This window comes from Lepisosteus platostomus, chromosome 4 (genome assembly GCF_059453375.1).
Source record: "Lepisosteus platostomus isolate fLepPlt1 chromosome 4, fLepPlt1.hap1, whole genome shotgun sequence".
Taxonomy (NCBI): Eukaryota; Metazoa; Chordata; class Actinopteri; order Semionotiformes; family Lepisosteidae; genus Lepisosteus; species Lepisosteus platostomus.
In genome coordinates, this window is record NC_142614.1 from 16,011,562 (window position 1) to 16,034,544 (window position 22,983).

At 40.9% G+C, this 22,983-nt stretch overlaps 1 protein-coding gene across 1 annotated transcript; it reads left to right on the top strand.

Moving 5' to 3' along the window:
* Positions 1–382: 382 nt before the first annotated feature.
* osmr (oncostatin M receptor) lies at positions 383–21,962 on the top strand. Its single transcript, XM_088628728.1, has 18 exons — positions 383–540; positions 3,207–3,329; positions 5,949–6,112; positions 6,419–6,575; positions 9,892–10,143; positions 10,315–10,441; positions 11,462–11,613; positions 12,597–12,733; positions 13,215–13,377; positions 14,283–14,362; positions 14,676–14,889; positions 15,392–15,577; positions 16,999–17,100; positions 17,514–17,678; positions 18,113–18,265; positions 19,358–19,451; positions 20,414–20,498; positions 21,004–21,962. The coding sequence occupies exons 2-18, from the start codon at positions 3,257–3,259 to the stop codon at positions 21,382–21,384; spliced, it is 2,685 nt and encodes an 894-aa protein (XP_088484854.1). The 5' UTR covers positions 383–540; positions 3,207–3,256; the 3' UTR covers positions 21,385–21,962.
* Positions 21,963–22,983: the final 1,021 nt, after the last annotated feature.

Sequence of the window (22,983 nt, forward strand, 5' to 3'; positions counted from 1 at the left end):
TGTGCAAAGATAATGTAGTGCTTAACATGAATAAAACTATCATTCCACTAAAGTAGTTTGAATTTCGCCTTTTTTCCTTACAGTGTACTGAAGAATTATACTGTACCTTAGACGTGTAACGCTAACTACTGTATGAAGTCTCAAGTGACAGACTGCTTCCACGTAAATTGAAGGGCATCCGAACTGAGAGCTGGTCCGTGAGTCTGAAATAAGAATAACGTATCATGGCAAGCGGGTGGAAAATGGATGGATGTATATCAAGGCAAAGAGCACCGGCATTCACGTACAAAAACAGCGAAACGCACACACAATTGTTGATTGTTGATTTTTTTTTTTAATTTTAATCGGCAATTATGCATACTATTCTCCACCCCATTTCCCGCTGTGATGACTCATTTCGAGAAAAGGAGCGTTTCCAGTCAAAGTATTGCGCAGCTGTTTAGTTGAACGAAAGCGACGTGACAGTGTACAGAGTAGTTGGTGCATACACAACGTGATGTTGCCTTTTCTGATGATACTGTACATGCATTTCTGAAGAAAGTAAGTGGTCGTTTTTGTTCATTCAGAAGTTATAAATTTTTAAATATTTTGTAAAAGGCCAGTTTATAGTTCCATAAATGCTTAAATGGGAAAGACGGCGTTTTTCCCATTACGGGTTTTTATTGAGTGGTTACAGTAATGTTTCTATTTGGCTTTTTCTCACCTTACAAACATGAATGTTATGTATGCAGATTTGTAGGTGTTATACTGTATAAGGTGTTCTCTTTAAGTTTATTGTTTTAAATTGAATGTCATTTAGTTATTCTTTGTAGTGTTATGAGTTCTATTTTAGCCTTTTTTAGAATTTAACATATGCATATCAAATATTATATTAAATAGTTACTAAAATGACTGCGATTAAAAAATATGGTGTGGATTTCAAGATCAGGGTATAGATAAACCAAGAATTTGAAACGTTCAACAATTCCTTTTCAATGCCGGTGAATTTATATGCAACACCAACCTCGCGTCTTCCACTTAACTAACTTAATCAGCAGTAAGAAAAAACGCCCATTGTACACCTATCCAGTCTCTCAGTCGGTTTGTGCTGGAACTGTCACACAAGAGAGTCAGCGCATAGAGCACCAAATATGAAATGATCACAAAGTAGATCTGTGATTTTACAATGAAGACGGATTGGAATAATAATAATAATAATAATAATAATAATAATAATAATAATAATAATAATAATAATAATAATAATAATAATATTTCGATAACAGTGTGATGGTGACGCCGGACCCAGACATATAACGTCTAGAATGTAGAAGCACAAAAGAGGGAACTTTAAATACTGAAGGGAGAGGGACGGTTGGATAATTGGTCCAGGAGCGAGGATCTGTTGAATCTGGTGCCTGTGAGAATGTGATGGGTTCAATTTGGGAATGAGATCGTGAAACACTGGGTTTGGGAATGCAACGGCGTTTGCGAGGGAGAGTGTGGGGTGTGACCGGTTGCTGTCATCCCTCCCGAACTTTAGTTACAAACTCCATTACATGACTTGATAGGCACCCAATGTAGAGACTGAAGTGTAGGAGTGATAAGCTGCCTGGGTGTGGTGTGAGTTAAGAAGTATGGATGCAGTTTTGGACATATTGGAACTCTTTCAGAAGAGAGATAGGGAGCCCATAGAGTAAAGAGTTGCAGAAATCAACCCTCTATTACTTTCAAGAACAGTCATTGTGAATTTTGGTTAAACTATTGGTGAGTGTAGGACAACAGATACAGAGATAACATTTGTGCCTGAAATCTGCTGCAATGCTTATTTTACCCACACCCAATATCAAAGAGATAGAAAAAAAATGTGAATGGTGAAATCTGGCAAGATGGTGAAATTAGTCTATTAACTGTGCTCCTGCTTTTACTGTATCACAAGGTGATGTGAAAGAGGAATTGGCAGCATATTTCAAGTGCTGATCGTGGGTGAGCTTTGTAGCTGGATTTCTTTAGAATGCATTTTAAATTGTTGACCCAGAAATGTCAAATTTATAAAAGAGACTTCAAGAGACAGAATGAAGAAAATAATGCTTGTTGTGGTTTAAAATGCTTATAGCGAATAAAAACAAAATGCAGAGCTGACAGAAAGCCATAATCCCTACACCTACTGTACATTGTATCACCACAGCATACAATGCCAATAAAATAGTTAATAACACAAGTACACATTTTCATAGTTCATAGTTCTTGACGCTGGTCAGACCAAGAACAACTGCATAATTACAGTTTGAGCAAATTAGCTCTGTATTCCAGCTGATAATAAAATATAACTTCGAAATAATACTGAAAGTAGATCATTTAAAGACGGACAGTTTTTGAAATTTGTAAAACTGATAATATCACGATGGCACATATTTAGCAATGAATATTCAGCAAAACCTGTTCAGTCTGTTTATTGATGGCCTCCAGTCTCGAGGTACTGTATGCTATTTCCTGGTTTTTCAGTAGCTGATGGCCACGTTAGTAAAAGTGCAGTATATGAATTACTACTGCTATGGATTTTTATGGATTGTATGTTTGCTGGGTTTCTTATGGTCAAGAATATATATGCACTAGGTATTTATTTATATATATAAGGACTGAACCGGAAAGTAGAAATAGAAAAATAGAAATGCAAGGTGGTGTATTGGTGCTAAACAGCCAAGCAGATTGTAACAGAAGTTTTGATCCCAAAGGTATTGAAAATGATCATTTCTGCTCATTGATTCTTGTTTTTTTCCTAAGACATATACAGAAATACACTGAGTTGGAAAATTAAAAGCAGGACTCAAAAGGATGATGCTGGGGTTTTAAACTCTGACTACAACATACAGAATATCTCCACTTCTAGAAAGAAAAAGAAAAGAGAGCATGCTGTCAGCAGAGATGCAAATGTGTTAGATAAGATGGCATCAGCACGGGAGCCTAGTTGTTTGAACATGCTAAGTAACAGAGCCATATCATACAATTCAAGGAAAGTGTACAGTATAACGGCCTTGTCCTCCTCTGTATCAGTTGGATCCTTTGCAAACAGCCCATATTCTGCCCATTGGGAGTGGAGTGTGTGGCATTTAACAGCATAGCGGTCTGTTCTGATGATCCAATAGGTCATTGGCCGTTTTGTTTCTGGGAAGCCTGGCAGTTTCGTGGATGCGTTGACTTTGAGGGCTTTTTTATGTCCTTTCTAGGAAAGTAACAGCGGTGCACATTTTTGAGGCTGTCGCTGGCGGAGAGGGGAATGGAAACAATACTGTGCCTTCTGGCTGCTTGTCTCCTGTGGCAGTTCCAGGGCGGACGGTGCCAGAATAAAGGTAACAAACATTTCATACTGAGGTAGAATTTCCAGGTTGAAATGAGGTCCAGTTTTTAGGGGGTGCAGATAGGCTATTAAAATAGTCACAGCACAGGGAAAGTAATAGCAGATTTAAAAAGAGAATGGTTTACGCTGAAGCAAAAAGATAATTTATAATAAAAATATAGCTTATCTAAGCATACTGTATATAAATAGTTTAGCTCTACTATATATTGTACATCAACAAAGATAGATCTGTGTAAGATGCTAATGTTAAATACAGCTTAAAACAGAGCTCTTCTCACAGTTGAAAGACGCAGAAGTTAAGAGAGTTTTCAGTCATTGTCGTATACTTATAGAATGCAAAAGTGTAAATATGTATACACATATTTCAGCCCAAACCAGTTCCCATCGTCACAGTCCGTCTGGATCACAGTTATCTTACAGTTTGCTTTTCTCTCTTTCCAACATTTAACCTTCAGTGCAAAGTGTTCTCTGTTTGATTTGGTTTCTGATGACATGTGAAACAGGATCAAAGAAATTGAATACACTGTAAAGCCTAGAAAATGAATTGCTAGATGTTGTCTTCTAGTCTTGGCGATACCATGGCATTTACTGTAATTGTTTATTGGTTATTTAGTAAACTTGACTTTTCAAACACATGCACTGTAGATTAGTGTTTGGCAATTGTTAAGTCAAGGAACTCAAGTTGTATGCACAACAATTAGCAGGATATGAATTCTGATAATGATTAGCTGAGTTCATTAAAGGAGAAATTGATCAGGGGTGAATTGGCTGCCGAGCTGGTTGTCAATTGCGTTTTGCTTCTTTTAAATATCCTCTTCTGTAAATGTGGTTCCGCACTGCATTTTCAAAAAGAGTTCATTAGGTCAACTGCTATTCCAGCTAAGATAAACAAGTGTCTATTGCACAGTACTCCACATCTTCATACACTGGCCATGTTAACCTAAAGGATTAAAATGTTCTCTGACTTGAACACTCTTGCTTGTGTGATGACCACTTGGCCTTAATCCTGAAGTAGTCAAAGACCCACCCACACCCCTTAAAGCAATGGACCATGGGAAGCAAAGAATAATTGCCTGAGCTCGGAACTGTCTTCACTTGTTTCTATAATTGTTTTTTTTTGTAAAATATTTGAGGTTCAGACTTACCTCTGTAAGGTAAAAAAAACAACAAAATAATAAAGGCTACTATACAATACAAGAAAAGAAACAAGGTTCCACATAGGCTTAGATCTTTCAACAAAAGGGGTCCTCAGCTAGTGAATGTTCTTGCCAGCCCTCAGGTTGCTCTCTGTGATTGTGGGTTCAAGCCTGGGTCATGTCAGGCTTGCAGTGCTGTTGTTGTGAGGCTGTATAGTCTGAGAAGTGTTAAAAGAGGAGGTGCTCAGAGGAGAAGGTGGGTGGGTCGGAGGAGTCTTTCTCACTCTCCTCTGCGTGTGGTCATCTCAAGCCGAAATAAAAGAAACACAGAACTGGCTATTCCAATTAGTCAGCTATTCAGATATTTTATATTAAAAAAGTGACTGCGCAGTATATATACTGTCAACTTGCAGCCATATCACCCTGCAACTCACAACTGGCAACCCACTGAAGCTAAGCAGGTGTGAGCCTGGTCAGTACCTGGATGGGAGACCTCCTGGGAAAAACTAAGGTTGCTGCTGGAAGAGGTGTTAGTGGGGCCAGCAGGGGGCGCTCACCCTGTGGTCCATGTGGGTCCTAATGCCCCAGTATAGTGTTGGGGACACTATACTGTAAACAGGCGCCGTCCTTCGGATGAGACGTAAAACCGAGGTCCTGACTCTCTGTGGTCATTAAAAATCCCAGGGCGCTTCTCGAAAAGAGTAGGGGTGTAACCCCGGTGTCCTGGCCAAATTTCCAATTGGCCCTTACCAATCATGGCCTCCTAATAATCCCCTTCTATGAATTGGCTACATTACTCTGCTCTCCTCCCCACTGATAGCTGATGTGTGGTGAGCGTTCTGGCGCACTATGGCTGCCGTCGCATCATCCAGGTGGATGCTGCACATTGGTAGTGGTGGAGGGGAGTCCCCATTACCTGTAAAGCGCTTTGAGTGGAGTGTCCAGAAAAGCGCTATATAAGTGTAAGCAATTATTATTATTATTATAACTTAGTGATTCTAGCACAAGATCTGACTTCTTCAGGTTTTATTGAACTGATTTTTGTTGTTTTTCCAAGTCTTTAAAGCAATCAGTGATTTGTTAATGCCTGCAAGACATGTTGAATCCTGTTGAGGATTAGAAGTAATACTGTATAAACAACCTCTTTTCTTCAGTAATATTTTTATATATCAGCTTAGTCCCACGACATAGATCTGCCTCTCAAGCAGCAAAGCCTTCAGGTCATCTCTGCCTTGGCCAGTGGTTTCATTTGCAGCACAAATCTCATAGGCCTCCTCCTCCAGTCTCTCCTTAGATGTAAACCACATTGCTGAATGTGAAGTACAATCGGTTGTTTGTGAGGGAGCCTAGCCTCGTCCAGAATGGCCAGGACACACATGCTCACACTAAGGCCCTGAGGTGGCCATGTGCTCCTCTGTCTAGTTACTGCTGTGCTCTGCTTGATTGTCTCGACTTCTGGACGTCTTGTCTTTCAGCCTCAGAGCCCCTCACACCCACTATTACAGAGCTGTACGGTGAGAGCTACTCTCGGACACTGATGGTCAAGTGGAACATCAGCCCTCTGGGATTTGAGGATGAGCTGAATGTGACCTTTGAGATTCAGGTTGCGAGAACAGAAGACCTCGACGTGCTTCACACTGTGAGTCAAGGAGATATTTTTAATAGGCTTTGCCACTAAAGCTTCACAAAAAATACCCAGCACAATTTTGAAATAGAGATAATTTTTTCATCATTTGCATTTCTGTTGATCTTTTTTCACAGTTTTTTAGATAATTTAGTTTATGATGTTAGTATATACACTATTATAATTTTTTGCAACACTGATACCCTTTGCAGTGCTCTTAACACTACAAAACAAGAGCAACAGTAGGGTAACTGTAGCTGTATCTGTACGCAATACTGTATGTGATACATTCCGTCGTTTTGTTCACACTTTTTTTTTCAGGACTGGTACAATGTAATGCTAAAGAAGGGCAAGGCAGTCTTTACTTGGCAGTGGGTTTCTGAGGTGCCCCTGGAGTGTGAAGATCACTCTGTGAGAATAAGGAGTATATTAAATGATACCTATTCCAGCACCTGGAGCTCCTGGGTAAAGCATCAAGGTAAGATTTCTTTTGTCATGAAGTTTGGACAGGTCTAACACATACAGGAGGGACTGAGGAGGTCACTGGCTTGTTGACATGTTAGAAGAGACCTTATTGAAGAAATTTCCTTCTTGAGTGTAAAAGTACCAGCTGTGTTGTTCCTCTTTTCATTTTATCTGATTTCCTCCGAGCCCCGTTTCTCACTAACTGAGATAAAATTCTTCAGATCTTCTGCGAGTTTCCATCTTGCATTGTAAGTAAAACTCACTTAACAGACTTGACCAGAATTTCTTTGTCGAGTGTCAAGTTTTTCTACAAATCAAATGTTATGTTATTTGACAGAACACATTTTCTGTAATAAGCATTCTTGGAAATCCATTTCAAGAACCAGAATGTGGCCAGAGAATGTTATTTCATCATCGTTGCTGTGTGTTTCATTGTAGCCTATAGTGAAGAAAGCGTTTTCTTGTATAGATCAGATGTCAAGTTTAGGAGTAGGAATATTGTTTTCCTGTGCGAGTTCCCTGAGTCAAGACTTCACTCCCATGGCAAGCTGTGCTGTGTTTTTAATAAATCCGATCTCTGTCAAACTTTGCAGGCAGTTCTTAAACCTTAAATATACAGTATGTCACATTAATTTGCATAGATTACACTTAGGTAGGTATTAGAACCCTTGAGATTTCACTGTTTAATCAAGAAAGTGTGCCTTCTGCACTTTTGATTCTACAGTATACATTCCAAAAGCATGATGCCAGCTTCAGTGTAACAATGTCCAAATTCAGTGCTACATGTTTATAAAGAAAGAGATACAATGCTAGAGAATACAGAGATGTAAGATTTGCACGGATTTGCTGCTATTTTCAGTAAATGTATTTCGCATTTAGCATGCCTTTTGTAATCACACCAAAGACTTACTGAGGATAATGATCTGTTTTTTATGAACAACCTGCTTTTAGACTGTTATACAGTCAGGTATGCTTACAGAAACAGCACAAACATTAAGAAAAGAGACAGGTAACGCACATACACTCTTGGGTATAGACATTCTCAAGTGTTTACTGCAAATTACAATAAACCCTGTAACTCTACTATTCCCCACATCATGTGCAGTGGAGTCCTACAGTAAATCCAGAATGCTTGGATTAAAACAGTGATTTCAATTGAGATGTCTCTTAAACTACAGTACATAATCATGAACTTTACTTGTGATCAAATAAATTGGTGACGGCATGCATTTATTAAGTAGTTGAGATAATAAGATAGTTCAGGTGGGTAGCTGCGTCAGCATGCGTAGGCTGCAAAGGAACAAGTAATAGGTTTATTCCATGCTGAAAAAAAGAAGAAAGAGAACACAACGTTTCGGCCGTGGAGCCTTCTTCAGGTGTGAGAGAGACAGGGCAGTAGGCAAAGGTAAAGTAGCGGGAGAACAAAGGTTGGGAGGGAGGAGGAGTGAGAGGCGGGAGCAGGGGACAGAAAGAGAGGCCAATCAAGAGGTGTGAAGTCAGAATGGGTGCAGAGAGGTGTGAAATGAAACTTCCAATGAATGGAGAAAATTTAAAAGAACAGTAATCTGTCGTTAAGGGAAGGGAGAATGTGTGATCCTAACTGCAGAATAATTTTAGTTTCGGTGGTCTTTCTGATGTATGAGTTCGGAAAACCGTCTTTGAGAACACAGACGGAGAGATTAGAGTGATCGTGGCCGTCAGAGGTGAAATGAGAAACAATGGGCTTGGAGAGATCTTTAATCTTCACAGCCCTGATGTGTTCTCTGAAGTGGTCTCCGAGTCTCCTTCCTGTTTCTCCAATGTAGATGGCTGGGCATTTACTGCAAGAGATACAGTAAATAAGGTTGCTGGAGTTACAAGATGCTGTCTGGGTGATCCGGAATTGTCCTGAGGGGCCTTGAATGAGTGTGGTGGTGGCTGTGTACTTGCAGGTGATACAGCGAGCTCTGTTGCAAGGGAAAGTGCCTGGTGTGGATGGTTGTTGAGGGAGGTCAAGGGAGCTGTGAACAAGGAGGTTACGCAGATTAGGTGGTCGGCGATATGAGATGATAGGGCGATCAGAAAAGAGGGCCCCAATGGAGGGATCATCCTGTAGGATGGAAAGTTGTGGTTAATGGTCCTGGGGATAGGAATTGTGTTAGGGTGGTAAGGAAGCACCAAGGGAATGCGGTTGTTAGGGCGGGAGTTCCTGATCGGGTTGATGGTCCGGGGGGTGTTTTTGGCTCGGGCAAGGGCCCTGTCAATCACACTGCTGGGGTATCCTCTGTTGATGAAAAATGAGTACATTTCGAGGGCTTGGTTCTCGAAGTCGATGTCGTCGCTGCATAGTCGTCGTAACCTAAGGAACTGTGAAAAAGGAAGAGAGTTTTTAGTGTGGTTGGGGTGAAATGAGCTGTACAGGAGGTAGCTGTGTGAATCCGTGGGTTTGTAATAAACTGAAGTGGACAGTCGGGGGTAGTTGATAGACAAGTGGATGTCTAGAAACGGAAGAGTTGTGGAAGATATGTTAACCGTATATTTGAGGGACGGGTGGAAGTTGGTGAAATGGTGCAGGAAGAACTCAAGCTGATAATCTTGAACTCAATCTGTTAATCAGCTTGAGTTCTTCCTGCACCATTTCACCAACTTCCATTTCACACCTCTCTGCACCCATTCTGACTTCACACCTCTTGATTGGCCTCTCTTTCTCTCCCCTGCTCCCGCCTCTCACTCCTCCTCCCTCCCAACCTTTGTTCTCCCGCTACTTTACCTTTGCCTACTGCCCTGTCTCTCTCACACCTGAAGAAGGCTCCACGGCCGAAACGTTGTGTTCTCTTTCTTCTTTTTATCAGCATGAGATAATAAGATGCCAATCAAACTTCACTGTGCACTGTATAATCTTGTATTGTGTGTATTAATGTGTTTTATGCTACTGTAGATGTTTTCAGGGAATACAGAATTTATCCAGCTGTTATTCGTGACTAACTATTGCTAGTAAAAGAACACCAAATGTAAATTAGAACAATGGGTATCGAAAAAAACACACAGGCCTAAGGTGAAGGAAAAGGAAGGGAGCCTCGTTCTGTAGGTGGAAGGGAGTCTTCATCAGTAGCTAATCTATTAATGAGTACCTTCTTGTTCTAAATTATATCTAACACTGCAACACAGTATTAATGTCTAACTGTTGCCCAAGGAACCTATCCAGCCAGCCAGAAGCGGGAACTGTGAACAGGGAAATATTTTTCACGGATGATATTGCTAGTAGTGGTCCCAAATCTCATGGGGTTTCACACCATTCTCACACTTTCCAGTAAGGTTTTTGTCTGTTTTTCTCCTTTCCTTTTCCACAGGAAAACACCAAGGTGATGAACCTGAAATATTTCCATATCAGGAAGTCTTGAAGGAGGGATCAACTGCATATTTCTGCTGCATACCAAGCAAGGGAGCATATGTCACTACAATGAAGTACAATCATAAAGAGTACCCTGTGCTTCCTATCAGCAACAGAACTAAAGCTATCAAAGTGGAAAATCTCCCTCTGACAGGCAAAAATGGAATTTTTGTGACGTGCAACGAACATCATGTTGTCATCTTTGTGAGTTGTAAGTATATCTATATACAGTATATTTATTGCCATTGTTAATACAGACAAATAGGCAAAATGTCAGAACGGAAGGAAATTTCACAAGTTTTAAACTGAACTGCCCTTCAGCTGCATAAGAGGTGATTTAATTTAAAAATGCATTGAAGTGCTGACATGCCTTCTCTTACAGTTCCGCCAGAAAAACCCCAAAATGTAAGATGTGAAACGAGAGACCTAGAGACAGTGAATTGTACATGGCACCCAGGGAAAGACAACCTGTCTCTTAGAAGGAAACAGAAGTACAGCCTTATCACAGGGTGAGTGTGAGTGTCAGACTTTCCGATGACTGCCTGAATTGTTAATGCTGGGCAGGCAGCAAAGGAAATCCAGAACTAGTCACACAATGTGGATAACGTGAATGACGAGAAAACAAGAATGTGTTTAAAACAAGAGGTGGTTTTTAAAAGCAATTGCAGGATATCGAGTTATAGAAACTGCTGTTAAAGTTACATTGAACTCTAGAGATTTTAATTAAATTCGATCCCTCTTACAATCTGTATACTAGCATGGGCATATTAAGGATTGTGCAGGCTTCCCTCTGAACGATTCCTCTTACATTCAGGTGCAGAGCACACTGGGGCAGCCTGGTTTGGTCACCTTTAGCCAGTGTCATTATAACAGATCTGTTTCTAATAGGTTTGGAGCAGAACATAGCTCAGAAAGCTTTCACTGAAGTATTCCAGAATCTGAGAGGGTTTTAAAAAGGCCACAAACATTGAATTAAACTCAAGACATAGCAATGAAGGGATGTCGATGGAAATGCTTTGCTAGTAGATTCAGCGCAGGAATTTGTGTACAGCTTCACCAAGAGAGTTAGCAGTAAAGGAAAGAAACGTCCTGGCCGTTTTTGTGGAAAAGACTCACAAGTTAACAACCGGGCTGAAGGGGTCATCTGACATTGTTTTCATGTATCCTAAATTAACAACTTTGTGAGGGCTGATCACAAAGATGCAGTGGAGGAAAAATCTACAGATGAGTTTTATGTGCAATGTTTGAGTTAACAGAACAATCAAAACAAAGCAATGCCTGAGTGAACAAGCAAGATCTAATTACAAAAAACAATTTGCTTGATTGTAATGAGAAACGGAAGAGATCGGAGAACCAGAGTATTCCACATCAACCTGCTGTCATTAAATACAAAAGCACTCCATCCTTATGTGACATTTTGCAGCTGCCTGGTTATGTCTCAGTGGTACAGGCTCCCTTCAGACTACCTGTTAAATAGATATATTTATTTAGTTTTTAATTATTTTCTGTATTCATTTGGGTGTATGCAGGCCTTTGCCAGAAGATGAAGTTGCGTGCTCCAGCAACTCCTACTGTGCCTTCAAGATTGTTCCTGGGCAACAGCGGTACAACACCACAGTAAAAGTGAAAAACAGGCTGGGTGTAGAATCTGTAAATCTGACCGTGGACATCACTCACATAGGTGAATATATCCAGTTCTTTGCTCTTCTTGCACTCCAAGGCACTCTGTCCACAGTGACTTCTCATCTTTCCTAAAGGGGCACTTTTGCAAATTCAGAAATAATACCTATTCACTCCATAACAACCCCAAAACATGAAGATGCTTGTATTGGCTACTACTGTAAGTGTAATGTGAATGTTTCATGATTTTTTATAGAGTACAACAAAGTATGCGCACAGTCTGGTCCCATTGCCATGCTGCAACAGAAGGAATCTGTTTTATTTCCTCTTTGTGGCCTGATTGCAGGAGACATATCTGGCATCTTTGCTGTTTGGATGACAGTCACAGCATGAGTGCCTGGCACTACCTTTGAATATTTTAGTCCCAGACCTTTTCAAAACCAGACATGGTGTACTCAGTTACCCCAGTGCGTTGACACAGAAGTCTTGTCTGTGTGGTGTATTGTGATTCTCAGTAGTGTGAACGCAAAGACGCAAGACTCTTTGAAGCTGCGAAGAACGGAGAATCAGCTGAATGTTACTGCCTCATTGCCTTACCCATGGCTTGTTCTGCGCTGTGGCAAGGTGCATTAAAGAGTTAGTAATGCCATGTTAGCTGAGCAGGAACCAGAATGTGAACAATCCTGGCTGTATTGCCTGGGGAGCTTTGCATTTCCATGTTACTATTTATGGTTTTTTATTCAAACTGTTTTACCCCTTTAATGTTAAACTTTGCAAGCAGTGTAAGCTGTCCTTAATGGACACATCTTTTAAGCAATATATATAATATATATATAAATACTTTTATATTTATCTTATTTAAATATTTTTTAAACCTCTTTTTACCTCTTACATTTGGTAAATCTTAGGTTCTTCTTTCTTTGCCAACATGAGCACAGAGATGATGACGATAAAAAGATACTGGCAGTATCGATGAACTTTGTTATTTAAAATAAAAAATGCTCCTTGTAATGTGAGTGAATAACTTCTTTTTCACCCTGACAGTTTTTCCCAAGCCCCCAGTGATACAGTCAACCACTTCCGGACCTAGATCTGTGAACATTTCTTGGACACTGGAAGGCAATTTCTCTGCTTTTGAGCTTCTTTGTCAAGTCATAACAAACAACGGAGATATTCCAACGGTATGTGTTTTTCTTCACCAGGACGAACCACACCCTAGTGTGTGTTTGTGTTGCATTTGAGTTTGTTCATTTAGATTACCAGGTGTGTGCACTGAACATTACAGCCTGTTTCCTGTCATGACCCAGTTTTATAAAAGGAAAAAAACAAACACAACCACATTCAACAGTTCCACTGCTAAGAACCTGGGGAAGAGATAATGTAGGGTTTCTTGGCTGGGAGTAATTTTCCCCTCCTACCTTTTCATTCCCAGAAATGACTAGAAAATAAAAGTGCTCTCACATAAAAACTGCATGTCAGAACATTGCATTCACTCAGCATGCCAGAACAAAGATTTATTTTAAGGATGGGAGGCTTTGTAAATTAGTCTATAAAATGTGATGTAATAGAATTTCCAGTTGTTGTCATGAGGAATTATTCAAAGTCAGTATGTTTTTAAGGATACTTTGTACATTTAATCATTCTCTCTTTCTGATGCTGAAGAATCACACCCTAGGTGGAAAGCATCTTGGTACTTATGAAGTCTCAGTCGATGGACTGCATCCCTACACAAGGCACAAGGCGCGAGTTCGATGTGCTGCCTCAGAGCACTTCTGGAAGTGGAGTGAATGGAGTGAGCCTCAGGACTTCCAAACTGAAGCTGTTCGTAAGTCTGAATTAAGAGTGATATATTAATATTTATGCAAAGAGCACCACCTTGTTTAATAGTAAAAATGCATGTAACTGACAGTCTGAGATACAGAACTGTCGGACAGCACAAATCTGTCTCCCTGTTGTTCCTAGACAAGATATGAATCCAAAAATTACCAAAAACATCAGTGCATCTGCCACTGGTGAATTGCTAACACAGCAAATGTCAAGCTTTTTCTGTTTGCTACATGCGTCCTTCTTCTACCCAATGGAAAACCGTGATCAAAATGTCCTTGTCAGCTCTCAGGTCCTTCATGGTATCATTTTAGACCTGGAGTTTGACTCTTTTGTTACAAATAACTGCATGCCTATGATGTCGTAGTAGTATTGCTTGTCACAGTATTATACACAACATGCCAGTGAAGTCCACTGGATGGTGCTGAAGACTGAGCCATCTTCACAGTTATTGATGTCCCAGAAAGAAAATATATACAGTAGACATCCTTGCCTACTTGCTCAGAATTTCTCACTTGTATCCAAATTCTAGCTGTACTGGTAGGCTGGCTATGTTACTTCTCCTCCTACTGAATCACACGAGATTCTCAGAATTAGGCATCTGCAGGAATTGATTCAGAAGTTTTTTTTTTTTCAACCATCATCTGTCCTCTCATCTAATACCCAAATTGGATTTTGATAAGAACAACGCACTTCCATCCAATCATGAAACCACATTTGAATTGACCAGCCCTAGTCACTCCAGGATTGTTTCTACAACTGGTGTGCATCCTGAGTCAATCCAATTCCATTTCTGCCTGCAAAGGTACTTAAGGTCTGTTCTTTAAGCTTTGCTGGAATCAGATAGATTTTGGCTTTGAAAAGTCAGTACTGAATTCTGAACCTGTCAGCCCTTCTTCCTTTCAGGTCCTTCGGTTGCGCCTGATCTCTGGAGGGACATCAAAGATGGTCAGCACGGTCGAAACGTCACTGTTCTGTGGAAGAAGGTAAGCTTCCCCTTACCTAAACAGTCATTTCATCTTCTGCAAGGGGTCTCGTCCTTGCCTGTTGATTTTGAAACATAATTTGGCCTGCAGTCACCTGGGTAAGACTCAGTCTAGATTGTATGTCTTTGGGATGTGGGAGGAATCCTGAGTGCAGGACTCTGGTGGCTGCAGCTCTACCCGCCAAGCCACTGTGACAAGCATGGGCCTTCAAAAACAACACAAAAAGGTTCTTTGGCTACTGGAGGAGCCAGAAGGAATATCTGTTTGTCTTCATGACAATGCCTTCCTAATCGCTCTGAATGTATTCTTTCAGTATCCTGTCAGCTCTGAGTCCAGGGGATCCATTCGTAGCTACAGTATTACCTGGGAAGTCTCAGGGAGGAATGAACAGGAAGTGGTCAGCAGTGAGGTGACCCAGAAGGAGATTGCCATCAACAAAGACAACTGTACCATAACCGTGAGGGCCAGCAACGCTGCCGGCTCTTCGCCTGTGTCTCGGCTCATCATCCCAGCTGCCAGTTGGAGAGGTGGGTTCTTGTGTTAACAGGGCTGATTTGGAATCAGAGTCGGCTCACTTTGTCCTGCTTCTGTCCCATCTGAAAGGATGCACAAGAGTTGGTTCACATACCGATAATGATTTAGAGACAAATGTTTTATTCTGTAGTTGAAGATAACCATACAGTAGAGAAAATGATTTGTTTTATTGAAAAAAACAGCACACACATTCATTATTTCTGCAGGTGTTCCACTCTTGGTAACAAGCAGTTAACAAAGAAGGAGCTGACAGATTTAACCATACATCTGCATTAGATGGGAAGGACATAATTAAAAGGAACAGTGAAAACAAACCTGACAATGAACTGCTTGCAGGTGGTCCACACTTTTCGAAACAAGAATAACTGCTCTTTAATCTTTTGGGCTTTGGAGACCAGATCCTTCACTGGGATTTCCTGCAGAATTCCTGCAGATGACAGATGTATTGTTTAAATGATAGAACGTTCTTTAGCTAACCTGACTGTTCCCCTTTAGATGGAAATCACCCTGAAGTCCAGAAAATCCATGGCAGTCTTGAGGGGTTTTGGATGGAGTTGCAGCGAGACCCCCGTGTGGACTGCAACTATGCTGTGGAGTGGTGTGAGCTACCCGGAGCGACCCCTTGTGCTTTGGAGTGGAGAAAAATACCTTTCAACACAACATTTGTCCGAATTTCATCAGGTACCAGCAAATAACTTTTTTTTTCTGTTGCGTTTGACATTAAGTAGTTTGCAAGGACTTCATGAGTACTGCTCAAGCATTGCACTCAGTCACTTTGTCATTTGCCCACCTGTGGTTAGTTTCCACAGGAATGCACATCCTATCAGTTACATTTGATTTAGAGAAGGTTACACTATAAAGAAGAGAGGATGGTGGCAAGCAGATGCCTCACACCTCTTGGGTCCTGGATTCGATTTTGGAGTGGAGGCACCATCTGTGTGGAGTTTGCAGATTCACCACAGATTGTGGTGTTTGTATGGGCTTCTTCCGGTAGATTCCTCCCTCTCCCCTGTGTGAGTTTCCTGAAAGTACCTGGCATCCTGTTCGGGGCTTTCTGATAAGGGATGAACAAAGAAAAGCTCAATAAAGAATTAGCCTTTGCATTTGTACAGTGTTTCAGCAATTTTTGTTTTCATCTGGCAGGTATACTATGAATGAAAGTCAGTAGTGTCTTTATGTGTCAAAAATCTATTTTGAAAAAGCAATGTTTTGATGATTTGGAAGGAGAGTGAAGGCAATGGTTCTAAAAATGTTGCTATGCAGGTATTAAAATGTGGTAATGAAATATTTTAAAAGTGTTGCAATGCAGTATTTAATATGTTCTGGGCAATACCTTGCAAGCAGAATTCTGACTTCCCCTGTAAATGCAATACAGTGCTTTTACCTTGTCAGGAATGAAAAATAGCGTGATTTTGAATTATGGTCCAGATCTAACGATGACTGACTAAGACTGAACTTTGAAGTTTCCAGGTTTCTAGGACACAGAGATGTTGATTGGCTATACATAAATATTGGAGATATTATTAAGATGACATTAACACTGTGTAGCCTATGCAGCTGGATCCCAGATTCATACTGCTATCGCAGACCTCTAGAGCACGCTGTCCACCCAGGGCAGAATGAGAGTACAGTGCTGGACCCACCCTTTGCTGTGGGGGTGTCTTATGCTCTACATGGTGCTATACAAATGGAAGCAGCTATTAATAAGAACAGCATGTTATGCTATAACACAGGGAAACTCTTCTGTGCTTTTCCCTGCAAAGGATCTTTTTACAAAGGGCATTTCATTACATAATTGTGAAGATTAGCTCAGTTATGACTTCATATCTGCGGTACCATACAAAACACGAAGACTCAGAAGTCATGTAGTAGACAAGGTCATGGTTTCAAAGTCATGAATGAGGTGCAGTATGATGTCTGTCTAGCCCTGCTTCCCCTGGAACTCTGATCTACAGTCAGAGAGAGTGGAAAAGACCATGTGCTTGTTCAAAGGCCTCCCCTTTTCCCTTTTTGGTTTGGCTTATATTTATAAGAGACATTGTCAGTTCCAGCTTCAGATTTAGACCTGGCTGGCATCACTAACTTTCCATGGTGTTCAACAGGGAAGTTCACAGCGGGACAGCGCTATACATTCAGAGTGTACGGATGCTCATCTGACACATACTGGCTGCTGGAGAGAAAGATGGGCTACACCTCAGAGCTGGGTAAGAGTGGAGCACAGAGGGAATGCAATGTCATACTCAAGCCAGTTTATTTCTGCTGTTCTTACCCCAGCCTTAGAGACTTGAAGTTGACACATCTGGCTGTCCTGTGCTACTGTACATTGCAGTGCCATTGCACACTGTGACCCTTAAGCTCTAACAGCAGGGTGAGCTGTAGGTGATGAATCAGTATGTTCATCATAAATCCAGTGGTCCAAACTCTAAATCCAGTCCCTCTCCCAAAAAAAACTTCTTGTGACTTATTCTTTGGTACCAAAGATGAGCTGAAAAGCGGTGAAATTGGAAATCGTCTGGTGTCTTCCAGATGGAAAACAAGACTGTAGTAGCACAATTCAGTAAAAGCCATGCTTTTGTGTTGCTGAACGAAGGTGCTAGATATCGTATGTGTCTACTAGCCCCCAGAGAGCAGCCATCAAACCTTCAGACCTATGTGAGCCACAGCTCTGTGACCCTGATGTGGGACTTCTCTGAAAACAGTGACTACCATCCGGGCTTCATCAGAGGGTACCAGATCCACCTACAAGACAGGGATGCCAATACGAGAAAGGGCCCTCAGACAGGTTTGGTTTCCTGATCAAAGAGAAATCTAAAATCTATTATTGGAACAATAATATATGATAAAACTTCCAAGAACATTTACACAGCAGCAAAAATAAATCTAGGAAAGTCATCATTTCCAGGAGAGCAGCTTGATTTTGAAGGGTTCTATTTGTCATACAACAACATACTTAATAAACCTAATGAAACCTATTATATTCTATTACACAGACTCTTGCCATATTGCTGTACTCCAGGCCTGTTCAGGTATCACAGCAAATACGACAGAGCTCTAAGGTGTTGATTTTGTAGCTTTCCAAACCAATACTGTTTTAATGTTTAGACCAGGTTTTACAACAAAAGTGTAAACAATACAGTAGCTGTGTTAGTGGTATTATGCAAGTAATTTGACCGCAGAAACATTTGAATAATTACAGCCTTTTCTGTCTTCTTTCAGGGTCACAGGTTTTTAATGTTACTAATGCAAGCACAAAGGAGTATACTATTCCTGACCTCTTGGAGAACAGAGAATACACCATCACAGTGGCTGCCTTCACTGCTGCTGGGCTTGGCCCGCAGGCTGTTGTAACTGTCATTACACCTGGAAACCGTGAGTCTCACCGGGTGTAACTAAAGGCACTGGCACGTCAGCTCTTTTAAATATAAACCACCAGGCATCACCAACATACAAAGGAGAACCTGTTAAAAATTTGTAAACTGTGGGATGGGTCATTTGTCATTTCCTCTATTGTTAACCCATGTGTATTTGTTTATTCAGAATGATTGAAGGTGTGAAGTACAAAGTAGTATTTGACAGCCTGAGTCATAGACCATCTCAGTACTGTATATTGGACTGATCCAATGCTGATCGTCAGTTCATTTGTTTATAAAATGGAATGTGCACACAGAGTGATGTATTAATCTGAATTATGATACATTCCAGAAAAAAAATCATGTGGTAGGACTTTTATCATAGCTCATCCTATAAGCATGCCCAGTTCCAGTCACGTTTGCTGTTAAGTAAATGGGTAATAGCATTGTTTGAGCTCAGGACACAAACAGGATATAAGACTACCCTATTATGACAATATAGTTTCTCAAGGGAGATTTTGTTCCCAATACAGTCAGGGCTGGCTGTGGGACAAAAATAAAATCAAATAAATTCACAAAAATTCTAAGTGAATTCGCAATCGAGCAAAACCGAATGTTTATAGCTCTTCAGCCACACTCACAGACAGATATAAGGGTTACTGAGATGATCCTCCTAATTTCTCAATACAATTTCAGTGATACTGCACAATAAAACAAGTCAGTTATGATACTCTGTGGAATAATAAGAGTTACTGTAGGACTGTATTTAAAGTAATTCTGCTGTGTGATACACTGCAGGTGTGTGTAAATCACTCTAGGAGCTTCATGCTTGTATGCAGTTTATAATGTAATGAGTTGGGGTGCTAAAAGCACTGTATTTATATTGGAAATATTTCAGCAAGTAATTCATTAAGTTAAGATAACTCTGGGAGTTGAAGTGTAGTCTGTTTTTTTTGTCTAAATACATTTAAAACATTGTCTGTTTTTCATTTAAGATCTTTAAGAAATGAATGCTGTATCAGTTGGGAGCCCCTTAGCCTGGGGAACAGTGATGGATAGTGAACTTTGAATGTATATTGATCACAAGTTTGTATCACATTTTTTCTAACAGATGTGCAGTTCCTGGTCATTCTGCTGACTTCAGTGCTGGTGTTAGTGCTGCTTGTTGTCGTGTTGTGTGTTTATCTCTGGCCCCACAAAGAGACGTAAGTCACGATGCTGAAAAGAACATGTTCTTTCTTCTTATAACCATGTTAATTCAAAATGTGGTATCTCTTGGCTTCATAGTGCACCACCTTGGCTTTTGACTTTGCAGATTGGACCACCAAACACCCTTTTGCAGTGTATCCATGATCAACAGCATGTCATCAATATTACACATGGAAAAATAAACCTTGCAGTATTCAGAATTAGTTCTTGTGGGTTATATGAACATGATAACAGAAAATTACCTTTGATATTGTATCTTGAGCCTTAAAAACAATTTGGCCATCTTTCTCTCCTGACTACAGATGTACAAATTTCAACTGTTGCAGTTTCATTTTTTTTCCATCAATCGATATTTGATGTGAATATTATGAGTCCTGCCATGCAGCTCTTAGCACTTTTGCATAGCGGTTTTCTTCCAACACACCAGGATAATGGACAGGCACCATTGAGAATCTAGCTTGGCCCAGGCTGCCCTGAATGAATGCTGGGTTTCAGCAACTCAGAATGCAATGAACACTGTTTTCTCCTGCTGTCAATTTAAACCTGACTAATATTCAGCCAAGATCACTGCTAGTCCCCCCACAGACATGCTCAAGCCCTGAAAGTTATTAAGACACTACTAGTGGAGTGTATTTATCCTGTCAAGCTCATCTTGTCAGGTGTTACAAACTAAGCATAGCTGGCTTATTAGTTGTCTTGGGGTATTCTGTTAGAAGTGTGGACAGTTCTGTGTTAGGATGACTGATAAGCCAAACCGACAGTAGAATATAGTGCAAGTCCAACAAGGTCCAATACTATCCTGTCCAAAAGGTTTCCTGCAGTTCAGGATGGGGAGAATGACCTCCTCTTATTGTAGGTTGTCTAATTCTGACTGCAAGTGTAGGCCCAGCCTCTTGAGCTCCACAAAAACAATCCTACAGGCCCATTCAGGCTCTAACCTCTGCGCTGCATTCCACAGGGTCATGGAAATATTCCTGGATTTCTTCAGGGTGCCCACACCAAAGGACATCAAAGCCCTGCAGTGGGACAACACAATCTATGAGGTTTGTAATTAATACATATTCCCACTTTTAATTTCTACTTTCAAACAGTACTTCCTATTTTGACCTATATTTGATGCGTAAAACACATTTTTGAGCACAACTGTGCCAGAACAGGAGGGTTAGCATCAAATGGGGCATTCCTGTGGTTCTCGGTGAAGATAATGTTGAAACTCCGGCTGCTCCGGCAACAGTTGAATGAGATCATTGGATCAATTCCTTAGTAAATATCCAGCGGACTAGATGGGCTGAATGTCCTCCTTTTGTGCACTCTGGACAAGCCAGCTCCTCCTAACCCTGGAAATGTTCAGTCAGTTGTGTTCTTCTGCCACGGGAATCCCAGTCAGAATAAGCTAATGACTCAGCCTTCAATCCAAATATATATCTTACTAGCTTCAGTCACTCAGGACCTCTGTTACTCATTTTAAATAGCAATTCCCCCATCTTGATTATAAAAAAAAGCTTAAAGAGTTTAAAGAGGATTTTCTTTTGCTATTTGTTTTCACAGACTACCAAAAAACTTCAGGGCTTGACAGCACAGGATTGCCCATGCTGCAAAATCGAGATTGTCGAGACAAAACAGGAAGAGAAGCTGTTGATGCATCTGTCTGCCTCTGAACTTGAAAGCCCCCTCTCTTCCAGCCCCCACACGGTGTGCTCTTACTGCCTGCAGGGCACTACAACTGAGCCTGCCCAGACTTCAGAGAATACACCCGGGCAGGGGGAGCTAGTGATTTTCAATAACCTAACATACCTCGTAGAAATGCCCGATATGGGGGGTCAGAGCTTCCACAGTGGTCTTCGCACCAGTCAGATACTTGGAGAAACCAGAAGCCAGATCAAATATGACACTGGTGGCTACATTACAACGGGGGACATACCTCAGTGAAGGTGTGCTTGAATCACACTTTCTTCAATACCCAGTGCTTCCGGAGAGAAAGCAGTGTTCGCAGATGTACATTTGCACTACTGTTTGATTCCCAGAATCTGTTTTCAAAACCATCGTTTATCTGAGGCAGCTTTGCAGAGATCCCTTTAGGCCCAAAAACAAACTGTATGCCCCATTGTGTCAGCTGCGTCTGTCAAATAAAATCTCATTTGCTCTGGCTGCTGATTTCTGAAGTATTGGTAACATACTACACAGTGTGCTCCAGGCTGCAGAGAGTGCGTAAAAGACAGCCAAACAGCCAGTATGGGACATGTGGGTAAATTTCGACTGGGTCTCTGGTCAGCAGAAGTAACAGAGCAAACAGTGAAGTCCATCACGTAAAAGGAACACGCTTAAACAGGCAAGGGCTGGCCGAATGCAGGGACTGAAAAGGCGGGTCATTTCACGTTTGTGACTCATCTTAACTTGTAACTCAACAATAATGAGCTTGTCATTTTATTTTCACTCAGTTGAAGTAAGCGTTTCCTCTTCTTCAAGATGTGCAGAAATTCTTTTAATAAACATTATATAAAACAGAACTTGGAATAATGTCAGAATGTCTTTCTAACATATTTGTTCCAGGATTTCCAGACCTTGGACCTGAAGGAACACTTTGCTGGTTTTCATTGCAGCTGAGCTAATTCAGTACTATTGGAACCCAAACTGTGAGGGACACTGTAACCAGACACTCGCACAGTGGGAGTGACACTGTAATGAGACATTTCCACAGTGGGTGTGACAAGATCCTGAAACTCAGAAACCAGTACAGGGTAGATACCAATTACAAATCCCATTCTACTTTTAAGAGCTGAAAGCAAATTTGCAAATATATCTCAAATAGAAATCTGAAATAAATAAGAAGGCTCCACGGACGAAAAGCTGTGTTTTCTTTCTTTTCAGCATGGAATAAACCTATTGTTCCTTTGCAGCCTACGCATGGTGACGCAGCTACCCACCTGACCTAATCTTACAGAGTACCTTTACACATGTGAGCCCACTATAGGTTTTTTTCCAAAACCTCAGGACCTGTTTTGGAAGTGTTTGCACAACACTAGCTACTCACATATCCACTGTCAAGGAAGTGACTAATGCAACAGCAAATTCACTTAAGTATATTTATAGGGACCAAACTGTTTAAGCAGGAACTGAGACGGTACACAGAATGACGGAACAGCAAACACAGAAGCCTTTATCAGGACTTCAAGCACCAAGCCAATGTTTTTAACTGCTTTCATTCCACCTAGAACCTCCTGAACTTCCCTTATTGAGCTTTAGCTTTGTGTTCCAGAAGAGCTACAGAAACGAGGAGTGTGGAGAAATACCCTCTTGCTGTGCCCATAACATCATGGCTTTGCTGCTGTTCCACAAGCCAGAAAGCACATTGGGGTGCTAAGCAGTAGAATGCTGAAGGAAAGGGAAGACTTATCTTCATGAATTTACATGAACTCCAGCTTCGTTCCCTCCTCCCGTCATCATGTTCACCATCGTCTGAGTCGGTATGCTCAAGTACTGTGCCAGTCTGCTCCTACAAGGTTTTATTAATCTTTCACAACTGTGTTG